The sequence below is a fragment of the Durotheca rogersii genome (assembly GCF_024521655.1).
Source record: "Durotheca rogersii strain YMJ 92031201 chromosome Unknown GGS23scaffold_3, whole genome shotgun sequence".
NCBI classification, from domain to species: Eukaryota; Fungi; Ascomycota; class Sordariomycetes; order Xylariales; family Xylariaceae; genus Durotheca; species Durotheca rogersii.
This window is the reverse complement of record NW_026251234.1, coordinates 2,237,713-2,262,806: the sequence shown is the minus strand read 5'-3', so window position 1 is coordinate 2,262,806 and position 25,094 is coordinate 2,237,713. Positions and strand designations below refer to the sequence as shown.

At 56.0% G+C, this 25,094-nt stretch overlaps 7 protein-coding genes across 7 annotated transcripts; 3 read left to right on the top strand and 4 right to left on the bottom strand.

The window, feature by feature from the left end:
- The first annotated feature begins 199 nt into the window (after nt 1-199).
- GGS23DRAFT_298293 (RNA cap guanine-N2 methyltransferase-domain-containing protein) lies at nt 200-1,657 on the top strand. The gene is made up of 3 exons (XM_051512702.1): nt 200-568; nt 633-731; nt 801-1,657. Exons 1-3 carry the CDS (start codon nt 486-488, stop codon nt 1,399-1,401), a joined length of 783 nt encoding a protein of 260 aa, XP_051375672.1. The 5' UTR covers nt 200-485; the 3' UTR covers nt 1,402-1,657.
- GGS23DRAFT_298300 (RTA1 like protein-domain-containing protein) lies at nt 1,483-2,732 on the bottom strand. Its single transcript, XM_051512703.1, has 2 exons — nt 2,335-2,732; nt 1,483-2,255 (listed from the first exon to the last, which is right to left on the bottom strand). Exons 1-2 carry the CDS (start codon nt 2,640-2,642, stop codon nt 1,565-1,567), a joined length of 999 nt encoding a protein of 332 aa, XP_051375671.1. The 5' UTR covers nt 2,643-2,732; the 3' UTR covers nt 1,483-1,564.
- Nucleotides 2,733-5,765: 3,033 nt separating this feature from the next.
- Nucleotides 5,766-10,086, bottom strand: GGS23DRAFT_298250 (putative glyoxal oxidase). Its single transcript, XM_051512701.1, has 6 exons — nt 9,735-10,086; nt 9,554-9,678; nt 9,336-9,489; nt 9,111-9,244; nt 8,958-9,028; nt 5,766-8,675 (listed from the first exon to the last, which is right to left on the bottom strand). The coding sequence occupies exons 1-6, from the start codon at nt 9,872-9,874 to the stop codon at nt 5,859-5,861; spliced, it is 3,441 nt and encodes a 1,146-aa protein (XP_051375670.1). The 5' UTR covers nt 9,875-10,086; the 3' UTR covers nt 5,766-5,858.
- A 2,992-nt stretch (nt 10,087-13,078) lies between these two features.
- GGS23DRAFT_552891 (uncharacterized protein) lies at nt 13,079-16,899 on the top strand. Its single transcript, XM_051515435.1, has one exon. The coding sequence runs from the start codon at nt 13,422-13,424 to the stop codon at nt 16,749-16,751; it is 3,330 nt and encodes a 1,109-aa protein (XP_051375669.1). The 5' UTR covers nt 13,079-13,421; the 3' UTR covers nt 16,752-16,899.
- Nucleotides 16,900-19,032: 2,133 nt separating this feature from the next.
- GGS23DRAFT_593688 (uncharacterized protein) lies at nt 19,033-20,148 on the top strand (the record flags this gene model as incomplete). The annotated part of the gene is made up of 1 exon (XM_051518060.1): nt 19,033-20,148. The coding sequence occupies one exon, from the start codon at nt 19,033-19,035 to the stop codon at nt 20,146-20,148; it is 1,116 nt and encodes a 371-aa protein (XP_051375668.1).
- A 1,131-nt stretch (nt 20,149-21,279) lies between these two features.
- GGS23DRAFT_615592 (uncharacterized protein) lies at nt 21,280-22,123 on the bottom strand (the record flags this gene model as incomplete). The annotated part of the gene is made up of 2 exons (XM_051520723.1): nt 21,724-22,123; nt 21,280-21,589 (listed from the first exon to the last, which is right to left on the bottom strand). Exons 1-2 carry the CDS (start codon nt 21,900-21,902, stop codon nt 21,280-21,282), a joined length of 489 nt encoding a protein of 162 aa, XP_051375667.1. The 5' UTR covers nt 21,903-22,123.
- A 1,434-nt stretch (nt 22,124-23,557) lies between these two features.
- GGS23DRAFT_593686 (WLM-domain-containing protein) lies at nt 23,558-25,050 on the bottom strand (the record flags this gene model as incomplete). The annotated part of the gene is made up of 3 exons (XM_051518059.1): nt 23,558-24,611; nt 24,670-24,841; nt 24,918-25,050. The coding sequence occupies 3 exons, from the start codon at nt 25,048-25,050 to the stop codon at nt 23,558-23,560; spliced, it is 1,359 nt and encodes a 452-aa protein (XP_051375666.1).
- Between the last annotated feature and the right edge of the window lie 44 nt (nt 25,051-25,094).

Sequence of the window (25,094 nt, the reverse complement as noted above, 5' to 3'; positions counted from 1 at the left end):
ACCTTTAGGTAGCCCAATCTACAGTACATACATCCCTCTTTCTATACGCGTTAATTCGCCCAACTTCGCGCTAATCACGTCCTATAGTCCAAGCTTTCACAAGGTGCCTCAGAGGTGGCCCACAAGCTTAAAGTACGTACCGTGGACATGGGTGCAGAAATCATGTTTACCTAAGAGAGGCTAGGTACCTAAGTATCTAAGGTGGGATTAGGGGATTGACAGCGACCTGCTCTTCCCTGCCATTCAAGAAATCTCCCTCGAAGCCTCCGAGTCTCAACTACCTATCCACACACCTACAGTCGGGCATATGCCGCGGAGCCGTTCGTCTCTATTCAACTTTGTTCTTCAATCCGACGCTCCGTCTTACTAGATACTGATCTGCCTCTGCTGTTGGCTCATGGAGCCGTTGGATTGATCAATCCTTCGCCTCTGCTAAGTCCAAATTTCCGGCCATGCACGTCGATTTCGTCCTCTGAAGATTGAAGATGAAACAGGCGAAGAAGCTCCCTCTGACCAGCCAATGTCACCACTGGACTCGCCTGGCTGAGGTGCCATGGGATCTGCAGAAGTGAGTCGCGCTAGCATTCCCATTGCTACTCAATGTTCGATCTTGCTCATCCTATTCTCTCTAGGTACTGGCAACAGAGATATACCATATTCCCCTATTACAACGATGGCATCTACATGACCGAAGCCGCATGGTATGGTGTCACACCCGAGCCAGTTGCCACGTAAGTTCCTCTTCCCAGCATCCTTCGAGCCACCGTTGCCATTCCCCGCTAGGGCTAACTTTCCCCCAGCCGGATTGCACACGACCTGGCTTCTGTCGTTAGTCCGTCTAAGGCTACTGTCGTCGATCTATTCGGTGGTGTGGGAGCGAACGCCATAAGCCTAGCGTTGGCGACATGTGAAGATGGTGAAACTCCTCGATGGAGTAAGGTGATTGCCATCGAGTTAGACGCGCCTACGCTTGCCTGTGCGCAACATAATGCTTCACTATACGGTGTGGCCGAGGACATCGTATGGGTTCTAGGTGATAGCTTCAAATATCTACAGCTTCTACTCAACGATCCGGACAAACTCGGTCCCGAGTTGCGGGTCGATACAGCATCCACTGTCCTGTTTGCATCACCACCCTGGGGCGGTCCCGGATACAAGACTGACGAGATATTTGATCTGAACACCATGGAGCCCTACAATTTGACCCAATTGCACAGAGCCTACAGAGCTATGGATCACGCGCTTTACCTGCCGCGTACCAGCGACCTGAGGCAAATCGCCAAGCTTGCACCAGCCGGGACGAAGATCGAAGTCGTGCAATATTGCGTCGAGGGCGCGAGCAAAGCGATGGTTGCGTATATTCCTGCCGCCAAAGACGAAGATGATAACCAGGACACGTAGCCCATGCCAGCGCTATAAGGCTGGATTTCCCCGTCAATTGGGTGCGCTTAATTCGACTGGGCAATCAGGTCTACATAACGAGACACAGACCTCACGGGAGTTCTGCGAATAGCGGATCACAAAAGCCTGTCAAGTCCATATTGCCAAAGCCGTGAAGAGAGATTCATACGGAACTGGGCGGCGTTTGCCTTGGGCCAGTGCTTTGTTCGTCGGCTGAGGGAGAACAATAACCCTCTATCCTATACGGACTCGTCCTCTCCTTCGCAAGATCCGGATCGCTACCACTGCCTAACTTTTTTTCTATTCCGTTCCGTAGGAATATCACGGGATGCGCAATCATCAATCCGATGGCGGCCTCCGCGACAAGGAAGCCGTCGAAACCTGCGAAGAGCGCCTGGTTCTTTGCATTCCAGCTCTTCAGCCCAGAAGCCAGTATTAACGTCTGATAGATAGCCCTTGCAAATAAGCACATGACAGAAATCAGGAGCATCGTGACGAAAAACTTGAACCTATGCGCCATAGGTACGAATCCATGCACCGAATGGAATGTCGTGTGCCCGAACTTGGCTTGAGCCACGGCAGCTCGAAACAATACAATGCCAAAAAGGGCTATAAAGCTGATCAAGGAGAGGGCTTGCAATGCGAGGCCGCCGGCGATAATGGGGTTGCCGATCAGGGCCCTAGGCCCGAGACCAGTGTGCGCGGAAATATCCGAGAAGGAGACGACGATACCACCAGCTTGGATGATGAACCCCACCGCGTCGATCCAGATCAGACGAGGATAGTGTTTAGTGTCTATGGGCGAATGTTCGACACCCAGGATGGCAATAGTTTCGGGGACGGTGAGGTAGACGCTTTCGGATCTGTCAGCACCTTGCTCAAGAAGGGGAATGGGAAATCGGGACTTCAAATAGGAGATAACATCACACTAACCCTACTGAGACAAAGGCCGGGGCAACAATTATAAATGAGGTTGAGGTCGCGTATAAAAAAACATTCCACGGATCAGACACGCTCGCTAACCGGACGCCGTATCCTGCGATTTCGAAGAGGCAAGCTATCGAAACGGATGTGCTGAAACGTAACCATCTCCTCGTTTGAAGCGTGTAGGACAGGCAGGCGATCAAGGCCCCAATGTGGATGATGAGGAATAGAGCGCTCGCCGCCGAGCTTGGTGGATAACCGTAGGGCGACGCTGCCACCGGGCACGTATCCCAGTCGCACGAAGCAATCGACTTCATCGTAGGCGATATTAGTCCGATGGTTAGCCCCTATAATGGCAGCGATGATACCGGTGATATTCGGGTAAACGACGAAAGACATGAAAAAGCGAGGCGTCTCGTGCAGATCGAGTAGACGAGGAGCTCGATCATATATCCTCCTTACCAGTACCGTTCGTCCCGATACCAACTACGTCGGGCGATGTATCCATCTTGTTGCCAGGCCGATTCGCCGATGCAGCGTTGGAACGATATCTTGATCATGCAAAACCTCCGAAACCCAACGTCACAGGGCGGCTCCCCGAGTGGGAAAGGTCGAAATGTGCCCGTCTATCCGAAACAGCCCCCCTTATCGAGCCCCAGACCGTGATCCCACCTACATACTGCAACGCGGTCGAACGAGCGGGAACTAGACCTGCGAGTCATGTTCGCGGCGCCGCTGCGACCTGTCAACCCCCCTACCCCTGTCGCCCACGAGGCGGCTGCGCACGCCGCTGAAAACGGCACCCGTGAGAATTAGATTGGCTCGCCTACATAGCGGTGCCTTTATCTTACAAATATCATCCTCACATAGACTTGCTTTCTAAACTTAGAGTCCATCGTGCGATAGGTCTGCGCAATAAGTGATCGGCTAGACTCGCCCAGGAGCAGGATATCCGAGGACACTACCGAAAGCTCGATCTAGTCAAGCACTTACATATCTTCTTGACCTTCTTGGGTTGGGTCTGGCGGCGGCCATCTTGAAGAAGAAGCTTGGCGACCCTCACCAACCCCCAACTTCGCGTCTACTTGGGGGCACGCGCTTAACATCTGCAAGTGTCGGAGGGTTCCATCGCAGCTGGTCGCAGGAACATAAGACCATGGTTGGTATGTTCTCTCGCCTCGCCCTAACCAATTTCGGCGCCGCCTCGCATGCTCCAGTGAGGCGTTTCGTCAAGTGGTTAATTGGTGTCTGGTATGTGGACGTAAGAGTGGCCGAGAAAGCAGAGAGAAAGCGGAGGAAGAAGAGAGAGCCACCGCCCAAAGGATCGTCTCAGATTGCTACCGCGTACACTCCCCTGCTTCAATAAGGCTCTAACTTGCGACCGCACCCGATCGACTCCAGGGTTTCCTTGGGTGCAAGCCCGATGGAGTCGACTTGTTAACAGTCTCTCCGGATCTTCCGATACTGAGGCTAGTCTGTGTAAGTTCTATACCTATATCCACGAGCGACAAGCCCATCATCTATAAACATGGTCTCTCGAGTGGTGTTGTTGACTAGAATACTTTTTAGCCAAAGCGAATTTACTCAACTACAAGGAGGACGCATTGAAGTCGAGGTTAAACTACCTACCAACTAAGCACTAAGGGAGGCAAAAGAGAATAATAAAGGGCCAGATGATGTTGTACAAGGCCATGCCTACGAATCTGACGGAACACAGAGACTTTGGAATCGTCAGCAGGAGTCAGATGTAAGTGAATGTGTGCAGTCGCATAGCCTACATGGGCAACTCGACTGAAAGCCACTCCGGCACAGTCCTACAACCTAAATCTAGCAGTCTCTTCACCCCTTGCCCACCAAGTTCGACGCTTCATACCCGCCAAGCACATTTATCTCATAAAATGGTGCACATGTTAGTAGGAAGGCAAGTTGGTCAGACGCCACACACCTACCAACCCTTTCCAATATACCGAGACCGTTATTGGGAGATGGTTATCACGTCCACGAATCTCATCTGAGGCGCCCAAAAAAGTTAGCTGAAAGGCACGTAATGCGAGGCATCGTATGACGAAAGGGGCCGCGCCTCCGGTGGAGACGCATTTTGCAACCCACTTCATACCCCATGGACGAAGATCTTAGATTGTCTAGCCCAGTAAGTTGGCCGCGATGAAGTGTGTTGTCTGTATGGATTTCCGGGCTCCGGCACGCTGGGTGGGGCAAGAGGCTACGAGGCGATACTCCCGCTCTCAGACGCTGGACGCCGAGGAGGTAGGCGAGGTATCATGATACGTCCCCATGGGCTCGCCGCAACGACACGGTCGCCAACTACGCAAAGCCCTCGATTTTGCTTCAGAGATCCATAACGTATGATTGTTGTAATGACGGGAGTCCCGCCTGGCTAAACTTGCTGCCCCCAATCAACCTCACCCAATCCTCTCCGCCGCCCCCTTTCTCCCGCGGTCAGGCATATCCCCAAATCGCCCGTCAGCCCTGGGGGCCGCAACGGCACTTTTTTTTTTTTTCACTCGGGCCCCGTGACCTCATATCGTGAACCGTGACTGGTCCGTATTGCGTACGTATCCGGCGCAGTCATCCTTGGCTGATAGCGCTCCGCGGACCTGCGTTCCGGAAGCGGCCCGAGACGACGTAACCAAAAACTGAGGCCGCCGTACCGGTCGCATTCAGATACTAACCTAGGCGCCCTCCGAGTAAGACGAGAGGCTGAGTTTCTCGGGGCATGTGCCTCTTCGTAACCAGTAGAGTCTCCAGGTGCTATTTCTTTCGTCTACACTACGTCCCTGGAGCGAATACAATACCGTTGAGTGACAGGCGTGGTACTCGGCAGTCCCCCCTTTCCCGATTCTACCTGGACGTAGACGGCGTAGCAACATCCAAGAGTCTGCCCATCCATCTACCCCTATGTTAATCCTTTCCGAGTACGACTTCTCAAAGCACTGCACGAAGTAACCGGAGTCCTCTACACACGAGATTGGTACACGTTACGCAAACGCGGTCTTCTTTTCCTGCACAGAAACACTCGTAGAAGGTACTGCTGTCGTGGCATTAATCTATTCATGCCTCGCAGCTGGGCGAGAGTTCGTCATTCATTGCATCCCTTCTTTCTCCCTCGAGAACAGCCACCCGGCCAACCGGGCTCAGCTAGGTCAGCTGACATCGTAGCATGTTTCCGGCGCTTGTTGTGCGGTCCGCGTTGGTTCTCCCCCCTCTGTCCGGGACACCAGTATTATTTGTTCGCCCGTCTCCACGGGGGGCCATCACCCCCCCTCGCTTTCTTCCTCCTCGTTTCGAGATGCCTCGAGCCGAGGCACCATTACCAATACTACTACTAACATTATGTAGGACGTAAGGAATACAAACTATCTCATATTCAGGTATTTTTAACTTTTTTTCTTCTTTTTTTTGTGTCTGTGGGGGGTTCCAGCGATCGGAGCAGCAGCTGAATGTGGCGAGTGGTCGACCGGAGAAGCACCTGGGTGACGGGCGGCTCTCGCCCTCTGTCCTTGTCGGCCTCGGTCCTAGACGCCAGGCGGCGAGAAGCCGGCGCCCTGCGGCCAGTTGCCGAGGTTGGCGGGGTCGCCGCCGATGCGGACGTAGGTGCCGACGGCGGGGATGCCGTCCTGCACCACGAACATCTGGTACCAGCCGGGCGGGCAGATGTAGACGCTCGGGGGCGCGACGACGACGCACGCGGTGCCGGCGCACGACACCTCGGGGAACAGCGTGCGCGCGCCCATCGAGTTCCCGTGCGTGCTCGACACGGAGCCGAGCAGCGACACCTCGATCTTGGCCCCCGCCGGCGGCGCGCCGCCGAGCTGGAAGGTCACGCTGTCGCCGTACGCCCAGTCCTTGTCCGCGATCGTGAACGAGGGCCGCGGCTTGTCGCTGTACAGGTACGGCGGCGTGAAGACCTCGACCCGGATCTCCTGCGGGTGCTTGCCGTCCTGCGGGTCCGAGCCGGTGATGAGGACACGGCCGTCGAGCAGCGTGATCGCCTCGCTATGGTACAGGCGCGCGACGGTGGTGTTGGCCATGACGGACATGCGCGAGCCCACCGGCTTGAACGGGTCGTAGAGGACCGCGTTGTAGTTGGGATCGTCGGCGAGGCCGAACCCGGCAATGCCCTGGTGGGCGCCGTTCGCGATGAGGTAGGTGCCGTCCGGCAGAGGCGACATGCAGCTCATCACGCGCTTCGAAGGCAAGCGCTCCAGCGTCCACGTCGGGTTTTCGGCGTCGGGGTATATCGAAACGCAGTTGTCGAGGGCGGAGTGGCCGATCGTGGAGCCGCCGCAGAGGAGTACGCCGAGAGGGTCGGTATAAGGGGCTATCTGGGGCAAGAGGACGGAGGCTCCCTCGAGGGGATAGGTCCGGCCACCGAGGTCATCGTTGACGGCACCGGGCATGTTGGGTAGAATCTTCGTTGTGTCGAACGTGACCTCGTCTAGGATCCTGGCCTCATTCCAGTACGCGATGAAAATCCCTCCTCCGGGCAGGACCGCCATGAACGGGTATAGGTTGTTCGGGTCCGTACGCTCGAGCCAGTCCATATAGAGGGCGGGGCCCGCGTAAGGGAGGATCTCGAGGGTGGGTTCGGGTCTATCGTTCGACCCGATCTCACCACCCACGACCAGGATCGACCCGTTCGTCATGACCATGGCCGTCGGGTACCATCTGCCCTTCTGAAGCTTGAGCACATTGACGTTCTCCTCCCAGTCGTTGGTCCCTTTGACGCCGTCCGATCCGTCGGGCGCATATAGGCGAACACCGTACGTCGAGTCGAGAGACCACCCACCTACGGTGAGTTGTCGACCCGCCTTGTCCGGGAGGATGACGCCCGCGGAGCAGAAGATGTCTGTCTTTACATTCATGGTCCTCCAGGCGGCATCGAAGTCATCTAGTCGGCTAAGGTCAAGTTCGTACGCGCCCGTGCTATTTGCTAGGCCTGTCCCCCACTTCTCCAAGAAGGTGACCTTGCCGGTAATCGACTGCATGGTCATCAAGGGGGTGACGACGCCGCCTACCAAGTTGGAGTACGTGCCAGCAGCATTGCCTTGAGGATAGTGGAACACGTAGAGAGGCTGTTCCCCAGTCCAATAATACACCGACAGTCTGGCACCGCCGCCGCATATCGAACCGGGATCGCCAGCACATACGACGTTGCATTCGCTCTCTGGCCTCTGGGTAGCGCCAGAGGCATCGACATCCAGCGGGTCTCCACAGTAGCATTCGTTACCGTATTCCAGACCGCCGGCGGCGTAGCCGAAAGACGCGCACTTGTCTAAGCATATCTCAGGGGTCATGGTACCGGGGAAGGAAAGTGCCCAGAACAAAGTCCGCTTCTCGTTGACGTTGTCTTCATAGCATCCCTGATACGTCCAGGTACCGCCGACTTCTTCTTTTGGAGTAGCCGGCTGGAAGGCCGTTGGTGTGCCCTTCGAATAAATCGACAAGTATCCGGGGCCGCCGCACATGGTCGCACTATCGCCTCCGCAGGGGGTCGAGCATCCAGACTCGTCTTCGGACCGCTTTCCGCCATTGTAAATCGCATTGCTGCAGAAGCACTCCGTATAGTACTCGGCGCCCGAGATGATGTATCCATTATCGGCACAAACGTGAGCGCACTTCTGGCGTGTCAGCTCCGGATCATTCGGAGGTTGATACCCTTGCATGATCCGGCCGTTAGGTCCATCCTGCCAACAGCCTTTATCAGTCCAGCCCTCGGGGAATTCGGTAGCCGCAGGTTCGCCCGGGTTGGTGCCCGTTGGTTCGGTGCCGGGGCTGCTGGAAGTGCTCGTGACGACAGTTCCGTTCTTGATATAAACGGACAGGCGGTTGCCGCTCCCGCAATACTCTGCCGGATTGCCAGCGCAGAGCATGTTACAATCGCTGTCGGGGGCCTTGGTGGAACCGCGTTCGAACTTGTTGCCGCAATAGCACTCGCGAGCATACTCGACGCCGAAGTATGCTGTCCCTTTTTCACTACAGAAGGCCTGGCAGCTGTCTAGTGTCATCGTATCGTCGGCGTAGGTGAACAAGCTGAGAGCACGGATGCCGGTCGCCTCTGTTTGGCAGCCATACCAGTTGTAGTTGCCTACGACCAAGGGCTGAACGGGCGCAGCAGGGTCGACGTCTCTACCGGTGATACGTGAGCCGAGGGGAGGAGTCGTCTTTGAATGCCCCGAGCCTTGAACGACGGAGGGGGTGACAATAGTCGTGAGGCTCGCGATAGTAGACATTACACCGGCAGGGCTAACACTCGCAGAGGTGGGATACCCCATATTGAAGCTATACACATTCAGCTGGCTGCGGCCGCCGCATGTCTCTGAGCTGTCGGCCTGTGGCGTTCGCAGTTAGTTTATATAGTATATAATTGTTCGCGGGAAATTCCAAGGTACAAGAGGAGCAGAGTCGAGGAGGTGTTGAAGTTGGTAGGAGGGGATTTAGATAGAGACCAAGAAACCGAGCGGCTGAGTGAACTTGAAGACGCGAGAGGCAGGGCAGAGACAGGACAGAGAAGAGTGCTGGCCCGTAGACCCAGACCTAGGATGGGAAGCCAGACCCTTGACAATGTCGAAGTGAAAAGGGGGGAAAGAATGGATAACGAAAATAACACTTACTTTACAAGGCACATTGCAACTACCATTGCCATCGGTTCGTTTGGCGCTGTTCGCAAGAGCGTTGTCGCAGTCTACCACGGATCAGCCACTCTATCCTGCATTCCCTACACGAGAGAAGCATCATGAGAGTTGGGGGGGGAGGGGTCCACCAACAGCATTCGCCCCCATTCTTGGTACCGGCCAGGATATATCCGGCTGCCCGGCATGCGGCCGTGCAGGCTTTCGTGTTCATCCGCGAGCTGGGAACCGGCGCGCTGATCTTCAAGGCCTGGCCATCGCCCCTATCGCTACGAGTCTTGTTAGTCCCGAGGCGCAATTCCGTGCCGGTAAAGCCTGGGAGACTGGTCGCTACGCCTAAAGCGAAGGACGCGAACTCACGTGTAGCAGCCAATATGTGTCCATTTTCCGATGCCGCCAGTTGGCCGAGGCCGACTACGGTACAAGTTAGAGAACAATAATACCCGGTCTGGACCTGAGCATCCCGTCGAGTGCCCGACTTCCGTAGCGCCGGCGAGAAGTTCTTTGACGCAGTCTAATTGTTGTTGATAAGCACAAGACGTAACACACCGACCCAAACAGGGGGTAGGAAAACTCACAGCACTCGTTGAGGGATCCTACTGCCGCGTGGACAAGCCCCTTCCCATCACAGAAAATGGTGCATTCCCGTGGCGTACCGAGGCCGAGAACGGTCGTATTTATGCTGATCGCATGGCTGACATCGCTGGGGGTCCCTTAGCAACGCTGTCCATACTCTGGGGCGGGTGATGTGCAACCTACGCGTAACAACCCCTATACTCCCACGGATCGTTGAGTTGATCGGCAGCCGGGACTATCACCACCTGAGCTGGAGGAGAAGGGTTGGCCGAAGTGAGGAATAGGAGAGAGGAAAAAACGGGAAAAGCCTGAGTAGCCCGCATAGTGAAAAGCCACCCAAGGCAGCCCTGCGCTCTATGCTAGAAACTCGGGAGAGACCTTTAGAAAAAGAAGGAAAAAAAGGTTGGCGATCAGGAACGCGTAAACCTCCTCGCTATCCGAAGACAGACACGACGGGATATATAGCCCTACTCTTAATACATAACGCTAGCGCGCATCCTTTATTACGGTGACAGAGGCGGCTGGACCTCATTGCAACCCACATCGCGATGCAGCAGCAGCAAGGGTCCATCCAATCAAACCGGACAACAGTGCCAATAGCCGCAACGTTCATTTGATGAGCAGCAGTATCATTGACGAAGATAACGATATTCTTTTCCGCAGGGAAAAAAAGCATTCGGGGTTCGGCACCAAAGAGATGAACGTGCAGAGTTGCTCAGCAGCTAAGAGATTACCTGTCAGATAACCCTACTGATAATGCCTGGGCTTCTCTGAGAGAAACTCTTGTTTTCGCTTTTTCTTCTTGCTTCTCACCCTTCTCGCTCTCTCTGCCCATTTCGTGTCCTGTTCCGCTCGTCTTGACCTCAGCCTGCCAATAACGGGTACCAAAACCAGAAAGTGACATTCACCTGAGCTAGTCGACCACTTGGGAGGTTGCGAAGTCGACGGACAAGATGCACCGCCCAGGGACTTACATCCATTGAACTCTCGGAGACCAGCCGATAGTGGGTCGGCTGGTCGATACGAGTCCAGGGGCAAGGATAATAGAGGTGTGGAACTAAGCATGACAGCAAGGGTGGCTAGAATGGTTCCCGGTCCCCCCCCTTCAAAAAATAGAAGAGCTGATATAGCTTCAAAAAAAGTGTGAAATGGTCCCATCCATTATCGACAGTAAGCCCGCTGCCGCTCCCGATGGACAAAGCTCTACACGTAGTCACGGTCGGCAACCTCGGAGGGGGGGGGGGGGGGGGGGGGCATCTGATGATGCGGGGTGGTATAGAGTGTCGGGGTGGCGTTTATCATGGGAGACGAGATGGTCAAATGCGCGGGTTGTCTGTCGACAAGAGCCGGGCAAACGGCACTCTGAGGTAAGGAGAGAAAGAATGTGGCTTTTGGTGGCCTGACTCGTCCCAGTTCTAGTCTCCAATAGATAGAGGAAGCCGAGAGCTGAGAGCTAAGAGCTGAGACGTAGGAAAGTCACCTGGGCAATGCCTCGCGATAATCCACTACTAGTGCGGTAGGTACGTGCATCAACTACGCGCATCAACACGCTTAAAGGGGACTGCTGTTATAAGTCCTGCCTTTCTATCGTGCCGAAAGGGGAACAGACGGGTTGGGCGTAACTCATTAGGTTCAAGCGTCGCTCGCTACTGGGCATAAGACTTCGGTATGGGACACAATTCCATACGAGGTTGACTGCATGCGTGTTGGTCGAGCCAATCGTCTGAAATACACCCTCCACTACACGAGATGGTCTCCTCCGCTGCTATATTTGACCTCGCATGGCCAACGCATGCATGGCATGCTAGGCGCCGAGATGCGTGAATGATCACCGAGGTTAGTCGTTTTTCCTGAAAGTGCCCGAGCGTGCGAGAGAGAGAGAGTGAGAGCGAGAGAGAGAGATGGGGGTGGTCCGAGAGGCGGTAAGGTTAATGGGAATGGAGGCAGGGGGGGGCGATTCGGAAAGACAAGAGAAGGGTGTGCCACCGTCCCGGGAGGCAGCCTGATGTTCTACTCATAAAGTTGCCGGCACCATGGGAGGATCATCACCGCTCGCGGACGGACTCCCCCCTTTTCAGAATCTGGGCCTGACGATCTCATGTTGTCTATCGTCCGGTTGCCCTGCAACCCTTGCAACAGGATCTGGCTTTCGCAGGAGGCATCTAGGAAAATGGGTAGATTTGGCTCTACAGTGGATGAGTTTTCTGGCTCGGCTGGGAATCGGGTAGGGTTGGATCGGATGGGGCCGAGATTGAAGCTCGCGTGCATCTTATTACTGCGCATCTTATTACTACAACTACCCGCCCACCCATGCCCTAAGGATCGAGGTGCATCTCGTATCTTGCTGCCTCAGGATAGGGAACGGTGTGAGGCAGGGCAACGTGGCGTCGGCGACAGGTGAAAACGGGCAAATCTGTGAGATGGGTGACAGCAGCAGTGGTGAGCCACTATAGGCATTTCTTTTCCGAACCTATTGCAGATCAACAATCCATTCCGGAAAACCCCAGCGCCTCTTGGACCACGTGATTACTGCTCGAAGCCCTGTGCAAGGCGATGCAGGCTCGCTCACTGCATATAAGGCAGGCGAAGCGAGCGGCAATGACATGCTATGATTCATAAATGCGGGAATGGCATCGTTGCAGCGCATCGTGGTGGCTGACGGGCTCGACCTTCTGGATCGAATTAAATAGGCCCGAAGAGTGCCAGGAGACCTCTCCCGGCCGGAGGATGGACGCGATGGCTTCCCGACGACGAAGGGGCGAGAGAAGGCGAGGATGGAACAACAACACAATGATGATAGAGCACGTTGGACGGATGCTATCGAGGTGATGTTATGTGATGCTGATGTGTGCGATAACGAAGGAGATAAGGGAGGGAGAAGACGCTGCACCTAAAGCCCAACGCGTCTTGTGGCCACCTATACAATTGAAGAGATTGTTGGTATAAACCAGTGAAGAATGCAGGTACCAGGTGACCAAAGCAAGGAGAGGTACCAGGTGCCTAAGGTACTTACCATTACGTAGGAGGGACCTAAGGTACCTCCTCTACCTCCTAGTAGGTTAGGAGGTAGTCAGAACCAGCCCACACCGGGTTAGTTTATAGCGGCTTCTGTCCGCTCCCGTCCGTGCACTCCCGCCTCCGTGGCTAAGGCAAAGCCCGCTGCTAGTAGCCAGAGCCAGGTACTGCCTCTAGGTAAGTAGATTCAGTAAGTACCCTCCCCTCTGAGGTACGCCTCAGACACGTACCTCTAACTTCAAGACTCGCATTTGGCATACATATACGTGCAGGTCGGCTGCTTACCTCTGTTGGGACCCCTTACATAATCCAGGGTCTCAACCCCAGAACTTAGGTACCTTGCCTACGGGTATAGGTACCTAACACAACCGAAGCTATGAGGTAGGAAGGTACCTAAGCTACCTGTAGATATGTACATAGGTACGTAGACAGGTAGGTACCTGATTTACCTAGCGTAAAGCGGATAGCATTCCCCGTGGCTCGGCACGTCTTATCAGTCATCTTTTTTCAACCTTGACTCATAGCCTCGCGCCTCTCCAACCCGGCAAGTCATTTACCACCATAGAGCCGCCGCCGACGATCTTGGTACTTGAATCCGTCCAAGCCGGTTGTCGAAACTCGCCATAGGCATATACAAACTTGAGAAAGGTTGTCTTTGCTGGGCTTGTTGATTCTGCTACACACAAAATCGCACGAGGTTGCTGGCGACCCCAGTTGTTCCGATCGTACCCGCCAACTAGGTACCTATCATTTCTTATATTTTTCTGAAGCCGCTGTATTTCAAAAAGCGCATCGCGACAGCAACCTTGACTTGGATTCGTCGCTACGTTGTCGAGTATCTCGGACAGGGTAGCTATGGAAGGTGTACAGACCCCGGCACTCCAGCCAACTGCTGCGACGAGACCTCCTCGGGGTCGTCAGCCTCGGGGAAGCCGATCTTCTAGGGCCCGAGGGGGACGCCATCATCACAACCAGCAGCATGCTCCTAACGGAACCCAAGTCGTCACCACCCCGAATTCTGCGGCACCGGATTCCTCTCCTGCTGCCGGAGGGCCTTTGGATCCGAATAGTCGGGGTGGGAGGGGAAGGCGAGGTGTCAGAGGCTCAAGGAGGGGAGGGGATGGCAATAGTCGCAGAGCTGCACTGGCTAGGCCACGGACTTTTGGCGGTCATCTTACCGGTAACACTCGGGCTGAGAATCCCGAGTCTGCAAGCTCGGCGGGCTTGGATATTGATGCCCCCGAATTTATCCCGGGCCAGCCGCCGCCCGAACGTAGCGAAAACGCCTCTAGGAGACGACAAGTCTCGAGCAAGACTACGCGAGAAGCCCTGAAATCCACTGCCGAGGATCTCCCAACGAGGATCCACGAAGACATCAGCAGTGGGCAGTATGAATGCGTGATATGCACTAACGAAGTCTTGCGGAGCTCAAAAGTCTGGTCTTGCTCTATATGTTGGACCGTCACCCACATGAGCTGCGTCAAGAAGTGGTTCTCTAATCGGACAATGAATCCCGACCAGCAGCAGTTCAACTGGAGGTGCCCGGGATGCAATTCCACCATGATGGATGAACCCAATACCTACCACTGCTGGTGTGGCAAGGAGATTAACCCCAAGTCAATTCCCGGCCTTAGCCCTCACGGATGTGGACAAACTTGTTCCAATCCTAGAGGGACCTGTCCACATCCGTGCCCCCTCGAGTGTCATGCTGGCCCTTGTCCCCCATGCACGCTTATGGGGCCGTCTCAATCCTGCTTTTGCGGCAAGCATACATCTACCAAGCGTTGCGGGGAGACCGATTACGCTCACGGCTGGAGTTGTCATGAGGTGTGCGGAGACCTGCTACCTTGTGGGGAGCACGAATGCCATCAGGAGTGCCACTCCGGCCTCTGTGGGAGCTGCGAGGTCCTAGTCTTCTCTCGCTGCTACTGCGGTAGAGAATCCAAAAGCATCCCTTGCGACCGGCGTGGTGATAAGCTGGAGTCGTATAATTATGCTCAGATTCGTGCGGTAGAGGGCGAGCCGGAGAGCGACGACCTACCCGAATCTTGGTTCTGGGGTTCCTTCGGCTGCGAGACTGTTTGCGGCAGGCCATTTGACTGCCAAAAACATCTCTGTAGGAGAGGATGCCATCCTCAAGACGAAAGTCCAGCTCGTTGTCCATTTTCTCCTGACCTGGTCACCCACTGTCCATGCGGCAAGACGCCGTTAGTGGAAGTCAGCGACCGGCCCAGAACGAGTTGTGAAGATCCGATCCCCAACTGCAAGAAGCTGTGCAACAAGCAGTTTTTGTGCGGGCATTTCTGCCAGGAGACCTGCCACACAGGGCCTTGCAAGACGTGTCTTCAAAAGATGGAAATCACCTGCAGATGCGGCCGGACGAAAGGCTTCTCAGTGTGCCACCAGGGAGTCATCAGTGCCCCTCAATGCATGAGGATCTGCCGTGCACAGCTCAACTGCGGGAGACACGAACATGGCGAGCATTGCTGCCCTGGAGAGAAGAAAGCGGCGGAGCGGGTGGCAGCAAAACGAAAGAATAGAAACGCCATCCTCGCAAACGACGAGGTCGAAGCCGAACACATCTGTACCCGCACCTGTGGGCGGGAACTAAAATGCGGGAGGCATCAGTGCCAGCAATTGTGCCACCGAGGTCCCTGCTCTTCTTGTCCTGAAGCCATCTTCGAAGAGATTAGCTGCAACTGTGGTCGAACCGTGCTCCAACCTCCCCAACCATGTGGCACCAAAGCTCCGGCGTGCCATTTCGACTGTATAAGGCGGCGATCGTGCGGACATCCCCAGGTATCTCACAGTTGTCACCCCGATGATGATTTGTGCCCAAAGTGCCCGTTTCTCGTCGAGAAGCCATGCATTTGCGGAAAGAAAAGGCTCAAGAACCAGCCGTGTTGGTTTGAAGAGCCACGATGCGGCTTGCCCTGCGATAAAAAGCTCAAATGCGGCACCCACACGTGCAAGAAGACGTGCCACCGGCCGGGCGAGTGTGAAGACGCCGACATGGCAGGGTCTCGATGCAAGCAACCTTGTGGGAAGATGCGCAACTGTGGCCATCTAGACACCGAACCGTGCCATTCCCCATCGCCTTGCAAGGAGGATAAGCCTTGTACAGCAAAGACCTTCGTCACCTGTGATTGCCAACGCAAGAAACAGGAAGTTCGGTGTATGGCGACGAAAGCCAATCCCTCACCTCGCCGGGAATTGCTCAACTGCGACGACGAGTGCCTCCGCTTGCAGCGGAATCGTCTCCTAGCAGATGCGCTCAACATCGACCCTTCAACCCATACGGATGACCACGTGCCATATTCGGACACGACGCTGAGGTTTTTTAAGGAGAGTCCCCAATTCGCGCAAACATATGAGCGCGAGTACCGCGTTTTTGCCGGAGACCCAACGCAAAAATCTCTTAGATTCAAGCCGATGAAGTCGTCGCAACGAGCGTTCCTCCACTCGCTGGCCGAAGATTTCGGATTCGACAGCGAGAGCGCGGACCCAGAGCCTCATCGCCACGTTTGCCTCTTTAAGACCCCCCGGTTCGTATCAGCGCCGATGAAGACGCTCGCCCAGTGCGCAAAGATCAGAGCATCTGCCGCTGCAAGCCTCCTGGCGCAGCCGTCGGCATTAGATGGCAGGAACACATCGACGGAGCATCCGTACAACGCTCTTCTTTTGTTTGGTCCGCGCTTTGGACTGACGGTCGAGGAGTTAGATGCTGCTCTACAACGAGAGTATGCCGCGTACCCGGATGTAAAATTCCACACGAGTTTCCTACCTTCCGACGAAGTCGTCATCAAGGGCGGCGGCGTGTGGACGCCACAGATTCTCGAGTCTTCCTTGTCGTCGCTCAAACCTACTTTGTCGCAAGTAGTGCGGCGTCAAGAGCTCGCCAGCGGCGTCTCTCTGTGTCACGTAGACGATTCGCTAAATGTATTGCGGCGGGAGCGGGACGCGGGAGGACAGAGGGAACAGGGATGGAGTGCTGTCGTGAGCCGCTCTACTGGCCGATCAAAACCAGCTGCCGCCACAGCTGCGCCGACGGTGCCGATAAGCAGAAATTTCGTCGCCCTTAAAAAGGAGCCGAAGAAGAAAGCCGAGGAGCAGCCTGTAGAGGAAGACTGGGAAATAGCAGCGGAGAAGCTGGATGAAGAGACAGCTACGACACCCGTGGCCTAAGAGGGCGCCGCATTTAGAGTAATATGTCACTCGGTCTGTAACTAGAGAAGAAAGCACATAAGGAGAGATCATAGACTAGATCTAGAAAGGCCCAGGGTCTAGCAGCATTGTGGCTCTTGACAATAATAAGGAATGGCCTTCAGCATGACGTCCGTATCTGATAACCATTATGCATGTCTGGTGATAAAGGGGCAGCGCCTAAAAACCGCTGTGATCCACCCACTCTATACCCCTTCATAGGGTAATTATAATGTAGATACCGTTTTAAATATTCTTAATGATTATGCTTCTTGGTCATAAGGGCATCTCAAACAGACTGTTTCGTCTTCCAATATTCGGGATCGAGCAGATCGTGACTCGCCTCTTGCACTCTGCGGTCAGTCATTCCGAGTTCCACAAGCACAGGGTCAAGGAGTTGTGCCACCTTTTGAAGCCCTTCGAGCACAGTGTTTCCGTTGTGCAGTGGCTCGGTCGCCTTCCTCAGCACCGAAAGGCTTTCGATCTCGTAGTACCGTGCTACCTTGATTTTTTCGTATCGTGTTCGGTTCACAGCCGTCTCGTTCTTCTCCTACCCCCGATCTCAGAGACAGAGGTAGCGGTTCCTGGTGTTACTGCTTCTCAGTTCACTTACCAAGTACGCCGCCTCGTCTATAAGGGGAATTTCATCACCGAGCCGTATAATGGCCTGTCGAGAATACTAGCTGGATCAAATATCGCGGCCAGCTCTCCCGGATTCATTGCCTCCGGGACCATCACATCGCAAAAGTTTCGGCGCGGGCTCGTCAAATACGCCTTATGAGCGGCCCAAATAGTGAGAGGATTTTATAAATCTTGTTCGCTCGTCCCTCCTGTCGTGGTCTGCTGGTGATGCGGAGGGCGGCCTGAGGGCCGAGAGCCTGTCATGTGTGAAAGGGAGAAAAGGGTGCCTTCGGCGAGAGTGACCAAAGAAGTGTCAAGGCGAGGGGAATGTCGCCGTGCGCCGGGCCTCGTCAGCCACGAACACAAGTCGCACGGGATGCCTGGTCTAGAAAGCGAGTAAAAATGGTGTATTTATCAGGCTTTCTATATAGGTAGGTGTTCGTAGAACTCGTTTTTTTGCCGTCCGTGTGCATCAGTGCGTATATATCATGGATGAATCAATAGGCCTCTCAACCCGTTAGGATTCCTCTCTATCTAGGCACCCTTGGCATCGATAGTAATAGATCCAGTTCTATTGGGGTTCAGGAGTTCAGGGACCCTTTTCAGGGACGTGGCGACGGCTATAGGCACTAATTAAACCCTAACCTACCTCTCTTATGTGACGCTGAGGCGCGAGACGAACTCACGCTTCACGAGAGCTTGGAAACAAGACTAAGCCGGGCGGCGAGGCTAGCGAACAGGGAAAGGGGAAAACACGCCCTTACGATCGAAACAGGAAAGGCGAGACAAACTGGGAGCTGCGCTCACTTGGGGAATACAGACAGAAACGAGGTGTTGCGGGATAGCCTCGGCAGCAGTAATAGTAAGGTTAATCGACTCCGGTAAGGACCGCCTACTAAGGGTATATTCCTCCCGGTTCCAGTTCGCTAACCTTGCTACCTAACTTAATCCTTTTTCTCAACTCTCGTAGAACGTGTGTTGCTCTCGCGCCTCAGCTTCATATTGGGAAGGTAGATCAAGATTTAATTAGTACGAGCCACGCTGTGTCGCCTCGGGAAAAAAAAAACCCTTGAATTTCTTAACTCCTGAGCTCCTGTAAGCCAACCGCCGTAACCATCACTTGCTACACAAGCATCCCCGCGTAGAACCTACTCGCCTCCACCAGGCCCTGAAACCATACCGGCCTCGCCATCACTATCTCCAGGCACAACCCATACCCCCTTTTCCTCGTCACCCCCTCCTGTTTGCCCGGCTACGTAGTAATGCAGGATCAGCCTTGACAGCCTCTCCATTTGCCTAGGCACCGATAGCCTCAGCAGGCGGTCCCCACGGGCGTTAATTACCACCACTACTACGTCTAATTCTATTGGAGAATGTGCCAGAAAATATGTACCCATATTGGAATTACTACATTACCTATCCGGTAGTTCCGGGCACGAACACAGTGGTTTTAGGCGCTCCCGATAAAGGGGTAGAAAAGGAGGTTTCAGGTAGGCATGGAATTTGTTACGTAATCCAAGCCACAGTTACCCTGGTCCAAGTTGTGGCTTGTGTGTCTCTCCAAAACCGCTTCTCTGTCATAGCTGCGGCAACTGGGATGTTCCTACTTACATCCTCCAAAATCCTCCCCCAGCTACCAACGATGAACAACTTCGGGGTGATAGAGCTCGCGAGCACGAAGACGACGAACGCTCCGGGCTGGGCCTATGTGCCAGACACAGGGACGGGGCTGGGGCCTGCGGCAGCGTCGGCGTCGCTGCCGCCGGGGAACCGCAAGCGGGCGGCGCGCAGCGCGGCGGGCGGCGGCGGCGGGGGGGCCAACCTGAGCGCGCTGTGCGCCGACGCGGACGCGCGGCAGGAGGCGAAGCTGCGGCGCGAGATCGAGGCGCTCGACCGCGACAACTACCACCGCGACGTGGCCATCGCGGTCCCCGCGCCCGCGTCGCGGGGCGCCAGGAAGCACACCCCCAACGTCCGCAAGATCCTCCAGTCCCAGAAGACGTTCGCGAACCACCTCGACGACTACGGCGCCCTGCTCGCCCACGCCGACACCACCAGCACCGCGGGCGCCCCTTCCGCAGCTGCTGCCGCCGTCGCCGCCGCCGGTGGAGGAGGAGGAGGAGGAGGAGGAGGAGGCACACCGGCCGCCGCCGCCGCCGGCTCCCGCCGAGCGACCGTAGCCGCGGCGCCCGCGCCCGCAGAGAAGCCGCAGCACAAGCGCCGGAAGTCGCAGGCGGCGCCGTCCCGCCGCGCCTCCGCGTCCGGGCGCAAGGCGACGACGCCTGTCAAGCTCGAGGAGGACGTGCCGATGACGGACGCGGACGCGGGTACCGCGGCCGAAGCCGGCGGCGACGCCGCCGCCGCCGGCGCGCCGGCGCGCAGCTCCATACTGACTCCCTACGCGCGGCCGCACGGCGGGGACGGCGACGACGAAGAGGAGGCGGCTCGGCGGCGGCGGCGGGAGGCGGAGGAGAGCGCGGACCCGCTGCTGGCGTCGCGCGTGCCGCCGCGGCCGTCGGACGCGGAGCTGCGGGCGCTGCTGGCGGCGCCGCCGCTGAGCTACGGCGAGGCGCGCGGCCGGTGGGACGACGAGCGCGACGGCGCCGCCATCGGCGGCCGGCGCTACCCGCCCCGCGTCTTCTGCGAGGTCTGCGGCTACTGGGGCCGCGTGCGGTGCATGAAGTGCGGGGCGCGCGCCTGCGCGCTCGACTGCCTCGAGACGCACCGCGAGGAGTGCGTCGCGCGGTACGGCCTGTGAGAGGAGGAGGGTGTCCCTAGGGAATGCGGGTAGCGCTTCTAGTTGCGGAGGAGGGGAGTCTGAAAGGGAATTCTAGGAGTCGAGGTAGCGAGGCAACAGCGTTCTCTCGGGAGGGGTAGGGGGCGGGAAAAGGACAGGCGTGGGGTTCTCCGCGCACGCATGTGAGACAGGGTTGCCAGACGTTCACGCGAGGAGGAGGACATGGGAGATTGCTACGGCAGCCGTCATCGTCGCTGTGATTCGGCGGAGGCTAAGAGAGAAATATCATAGATACCCAATTTGCCGCGAACACAAAACAGGAACAACATCCACAGACTGATTATCAATCGCAGCATCAGAAGTGCCTACGAGTATACGCGTTTGCTTACCCAAACTTCACCGGCAACACGAAGAACGGCAATATCTACCCGCTAGCTGGCCAGTTGACTACGTTTCGATCTTCGGCTCCCTGAGCCAGCTAGCAAGGCAATCCACGGCAGCACCGCCAACGATGGCGTCAGGCAAGAAGATGTGGGTGGTTAGAATTGTGCCTTCAAGACAGAGAGAGAACCACTGTGAAAAATAAAAATACAAAACGCCCCGGGGATCCTCGTCCCGTTATCCTGCGAGGATTCCTCCCTCCTCGTCCACTTGCCGTATCTACCCTGCTGCCTGTCTAACCGAACGCCGTCGCAATTTCCCGTTGCCCCTTTCCTGTCCCCCCCCCTGGAGAGCTAGCTCCGCTTGGTTCCGAGGCGGCCGGTGGGGAGGCATTGCTTTGGCGCTATCCTGCCGGGTTTAGCGATCTTAGGTACATATCGTACATATGTGCGGACTTTCTCGCCGGAGCCCGGTTCGCCGGGCGGCATGTTGCGCGGGTTGGTTGATCGGGCGGTTGGCTGGCCAGGAGGTCGAACGGTAGTGAGTAGAAGTAGGAAGAAGAGGATTGCGATCAGAAAAAAAAAATAGGTAGTCAGTCCACGTCTCGAGTTGGGTTCGCCCCTATATCCTGCCCCGCCCTCGTTCCCAGGTCTTCAACCTCTTGACTTCACACATCATCCGGCCTCTTCCTCCCTCCCTCTCCCGCCTCCTTCTCTCCTCCCCAACCCCTCCGCTCTCTTCTGCCCCGCCCGAAACCCCCCCCCCCCCCTTTTACCGCAGCTCGGAGCCGGCGGACGGCAGGTCGAGTGTGAAGGCGACGTCGCCGGACGTCGCGCCGCCGCGGCACGTGGCGCGCATGCTGCCGGTCGGGCACACCCCCCGCGCCGCCCGCACGCACTGCTCCCACCGCAGCTTCGACACGTTAATCGTGGCGCCCGGCGCGGTCGCCCGCAGCGTGAACTGCGCGCTGCCCGACCGCCCGACCGTCGTCTCCGGCGCGCCCGCGCACTTCGTCGCGGAACCCCCGATCCCCCCGCAGATGGCCAGCTCCGCCGCGTTCTGGTCGTGGAACACGATCCGTCTAGAGCGGGAGAGCGGGTTAGCTTGGGTCTCGGCGTGGTAGGAAAAGGGGCGTGCGGTGTAATCCGTCTTTTTTTATGTATATTTACTGCTTGGCTCACTAGGGGGACCTAGGAGAGGCAGGGGGGAACTTACGCGTTGCGGTCGAGGCATTCGACATCAAACGCCGCTGATGGGCTCACGGCCATCGACTTTCGCATCGCCAGGACCTCGAGATGTTCATTCTCCACCGAGTAGTGTGGCCAGACCGGTGTGGCAAGCGTGAGGCTCGCGCCGGCGATGAGGAAGGTGTTGAGAGCCGTCGAGAAGAGCATGTCGGTGGTTTTTTTTCTCTCCCCTAGTTTCTTCTGTTCTTTGCTTTTTGAGGAGTTCGAGAGTAGAGATAGCGGTCGGACAAGCAACGTGGCAGAATCAAGAAGGAAAACCTGGTTGAACGAAAAGAAGCGTAGGACTCGAGTCTACCGAGGTCGCCGTCGAGGGTAGGAAGATGAAAGAAAACAGGACAGCAGTTTAGTTTGAAGTCTGATCTGGCAGACTTTTGAAATGAACGGTGCCCTGCACTTCCAGCCGAAAGAGAAGAAGACGAAAAAAGCGATCGACGATACGCAACACGGTCGATTCTTGGGTAGACCAGCCAGAGAAGCGAAGGTCGAAGGGACGGGACGGGAACCAGGAACCGGCCGGTACTATTAAAAGGGATAGATAGGGCGGCAGGGAGCGACGGAAATAGCGTCCATCGGCTACAGTGTACGTGACATGTGCACACAAAAATGTATCGACCGACCAGGCCAGACGAGCCTTACCATACGGCCATTCTACAACATATTGCAAGGCACAAACCACGCCGTCGACGCCGTCGACGCTACACCACAAAGGCGACCTTTGCTACCCGGTCCCAAGCTCGGCAACCCCTGTCCTGGGATATGCACGCGGAGAACCCTGGCCCCAGCGGCCAAGGCCGAATCGCTGGTTTCTCGATCAATCTGCGACGAGCAATCCCTGAAAATGGAGTCGTCCGAGGTGCACTAGGTACGTAGTACACAAGCAAGTTAGGACGATACCTAACAGCTTGGCTGTTTTCCGGTTACGTAGTGAGACTCGATACCGCTATGTATATACCTGCGCTTCATCGAGGCACGCACGCCATAAACTACCTACCATGCTCGAGAAACAAGTTCGAGAGAGAACAGACTGCGGGCTCTAGACGGACGTGCGCACGTCCGTAGGCTGTGCTACTGCCCGTGGGCCATGCGTCCTAAACTGCGCCGACGGCATCGCTCGCATCGCGAGGCATCATGCGATAAGTTGCGTAAGCTCGACCTTCATTCATTCACATACCGCCCACTCGCTCACCCCGGGCCAGTACGGAGGATAAGAGGGCGGGAGATCTGATTTCCTCTGTGGCCACATCCGGGCAAGCGTCGTAGATCACAGAAGACTTCCTCGTGTCGGTCTTATTGATGGGGGAAGATGCGCATCGCGCAGGATGTACTTAGTCCGGCGATCAAGATGGGAGGACAGGGTTGCGAATGCGAAACCGCGTCGCCAGGTTTAGCGAAAGAGGAGGAGGGGGGGGGGGGTGCGGCCAAGTCAGAGACGTCGGCGTCGAGCCATGTCTGGTGCTTCAATGTTTTTGAAACACGCAATGCCCGATGGGGCCTTCGAGACCGCCGTCTTGCCCCATTCAGCTTCACCGCCGGGATCTCACTAGACCGGGTTTCCGTTAGACAATTAGCCAATCGATCCCACCACCATCGTCATGACACCGATCGAAATCCGCAATTGCTAGAAGAGATCTGTAATTAGAAAGGGGATATTATGAGAAGGACTGGACATCGGATGAGACCAAGATGTGTTACACACCTTCTCACTCGTTACCTCATACCACACGGCATATCAAACGGCGAAGAGGTAGGTAGTCGTCCTACGAAGCATTACGCCGTACAAGCCCCATCTCAGAAGCAAGATCTTACATTTGCGGATCTCTTCGCTGGCCACAAACTCCGCAGATTCTCACGTCCCCAGCATTCAAATACAGACTACCTCGACAAGTAACGGCGGTGCACTTCCAGGAATCTGGCACCTTGGCCCGATTCAGAACGTGAGAGCAAACACCACAAATGGTTGCGTCGCATCCGCTATCGAAGGAGCACAGAGGGCAGATGCCCGCAGATGCTCCGGCACCCGTGCGACCGCCAACGGGAGCGGTGATGTCAGTGGCCTTGCCTGACGGTGATTTCTTGCTCTCGCAAGGCCAGTTTTCAATGCTGTATCGGTTCTCCGGACGTGTATTTGGGGGTTTGCCAGCCATCGGTGGCGTTGAGCTGCGAGCCTCGAGTTTCACGCAGGGCATTGACGACTGGAGGAGCTCGCGTCGCTCATTCCGAGCGTCGTCGCCTTGGGGATTCTCGTCCTCGCATACTCTTACGAGCCTGTTGCCCTTGGTATCCATGAGTCGTTGGCCGTTGATGTCTATCACGATATCCTCTTCGTCATCATCGTCGTCATCGCTGGCAATGTCCGATTCGCCGTCGTCTGATTCCTTTTTATGGATACCTTGGGACTGCTTTTCTTCAGCTTCCTTTTGCTTGTCAAATCTGGCTAGAGCAGCGGCTGCTCTGAGCTCTCGTCCACGCTTGCTTCCGGCCACTCGGGGCTTCGCCTGGGTCTTCTTCCCCTTTTCTAGCTCCGTCTTCACGTCCTCGTCATCACCAAGGGTTACTCCGTTGGCGCCGAATTTCTTGAGGATTCGACGTTCCTTTCTCTCGCGGTAAGACAGCTGTTTCTTTGGCTTGCGTTTCCTCGGCCCTGACTTGTAAGCCCCTCCACATGGTGCTTCTGGAAGTAGCTCGATCGATTGCAGCGTATTTTTCTCGTACTCTCCGGACCCTAGCAGAGCGCCTCTTCCCCACAAGCCTTCGCCGGTAAAGCCGCGAGACCAGAGAGTCCTCATCTGGTCGGCGTACCGGTTTCGTACGGCCCAAAAGGCCCGCGAGTGGTTCATCTGCTTGCAATGGGCGAGCCTGGTAGAACATGAGCATCGGTGTTGTCATACGGACATCCTTGTGTAAAAGAACGTACTCGTGCATCATGACCATCTGGACGTAATCAAAGGGCAGCCATTTCCCGGAGAGCGACTTCAACACCAGTTGAATGACCTCGCCCGCATTGAAGTTTCGGCCGACGAATTCCCTGTTCGGCTCATACTGCTCTAGGGATGTGACAAAGAGGTGGTGCTCCCTCATGACGGGCACTGGCAGAAGTCAGTGCCGAATTTCGCCAGTGGCGCCCAGGCAGTACATAGACATAGACCTCAGCTTGATACCTACAGCATTGGGCGGCGATCCGCTGTAGGAAGTCCTGCGCGATCGTCTCATCAGGCCCTTTCAGAGGCTTTATGAATGCAATGTGGCCATTCGGCTGCGATTTTCTCGCGTTTAATCTTTCGAAGCCAGAAGGCATCGCGATATATGACAGACTGTTGCTGGGTGAAGGGGTTGGCGTCG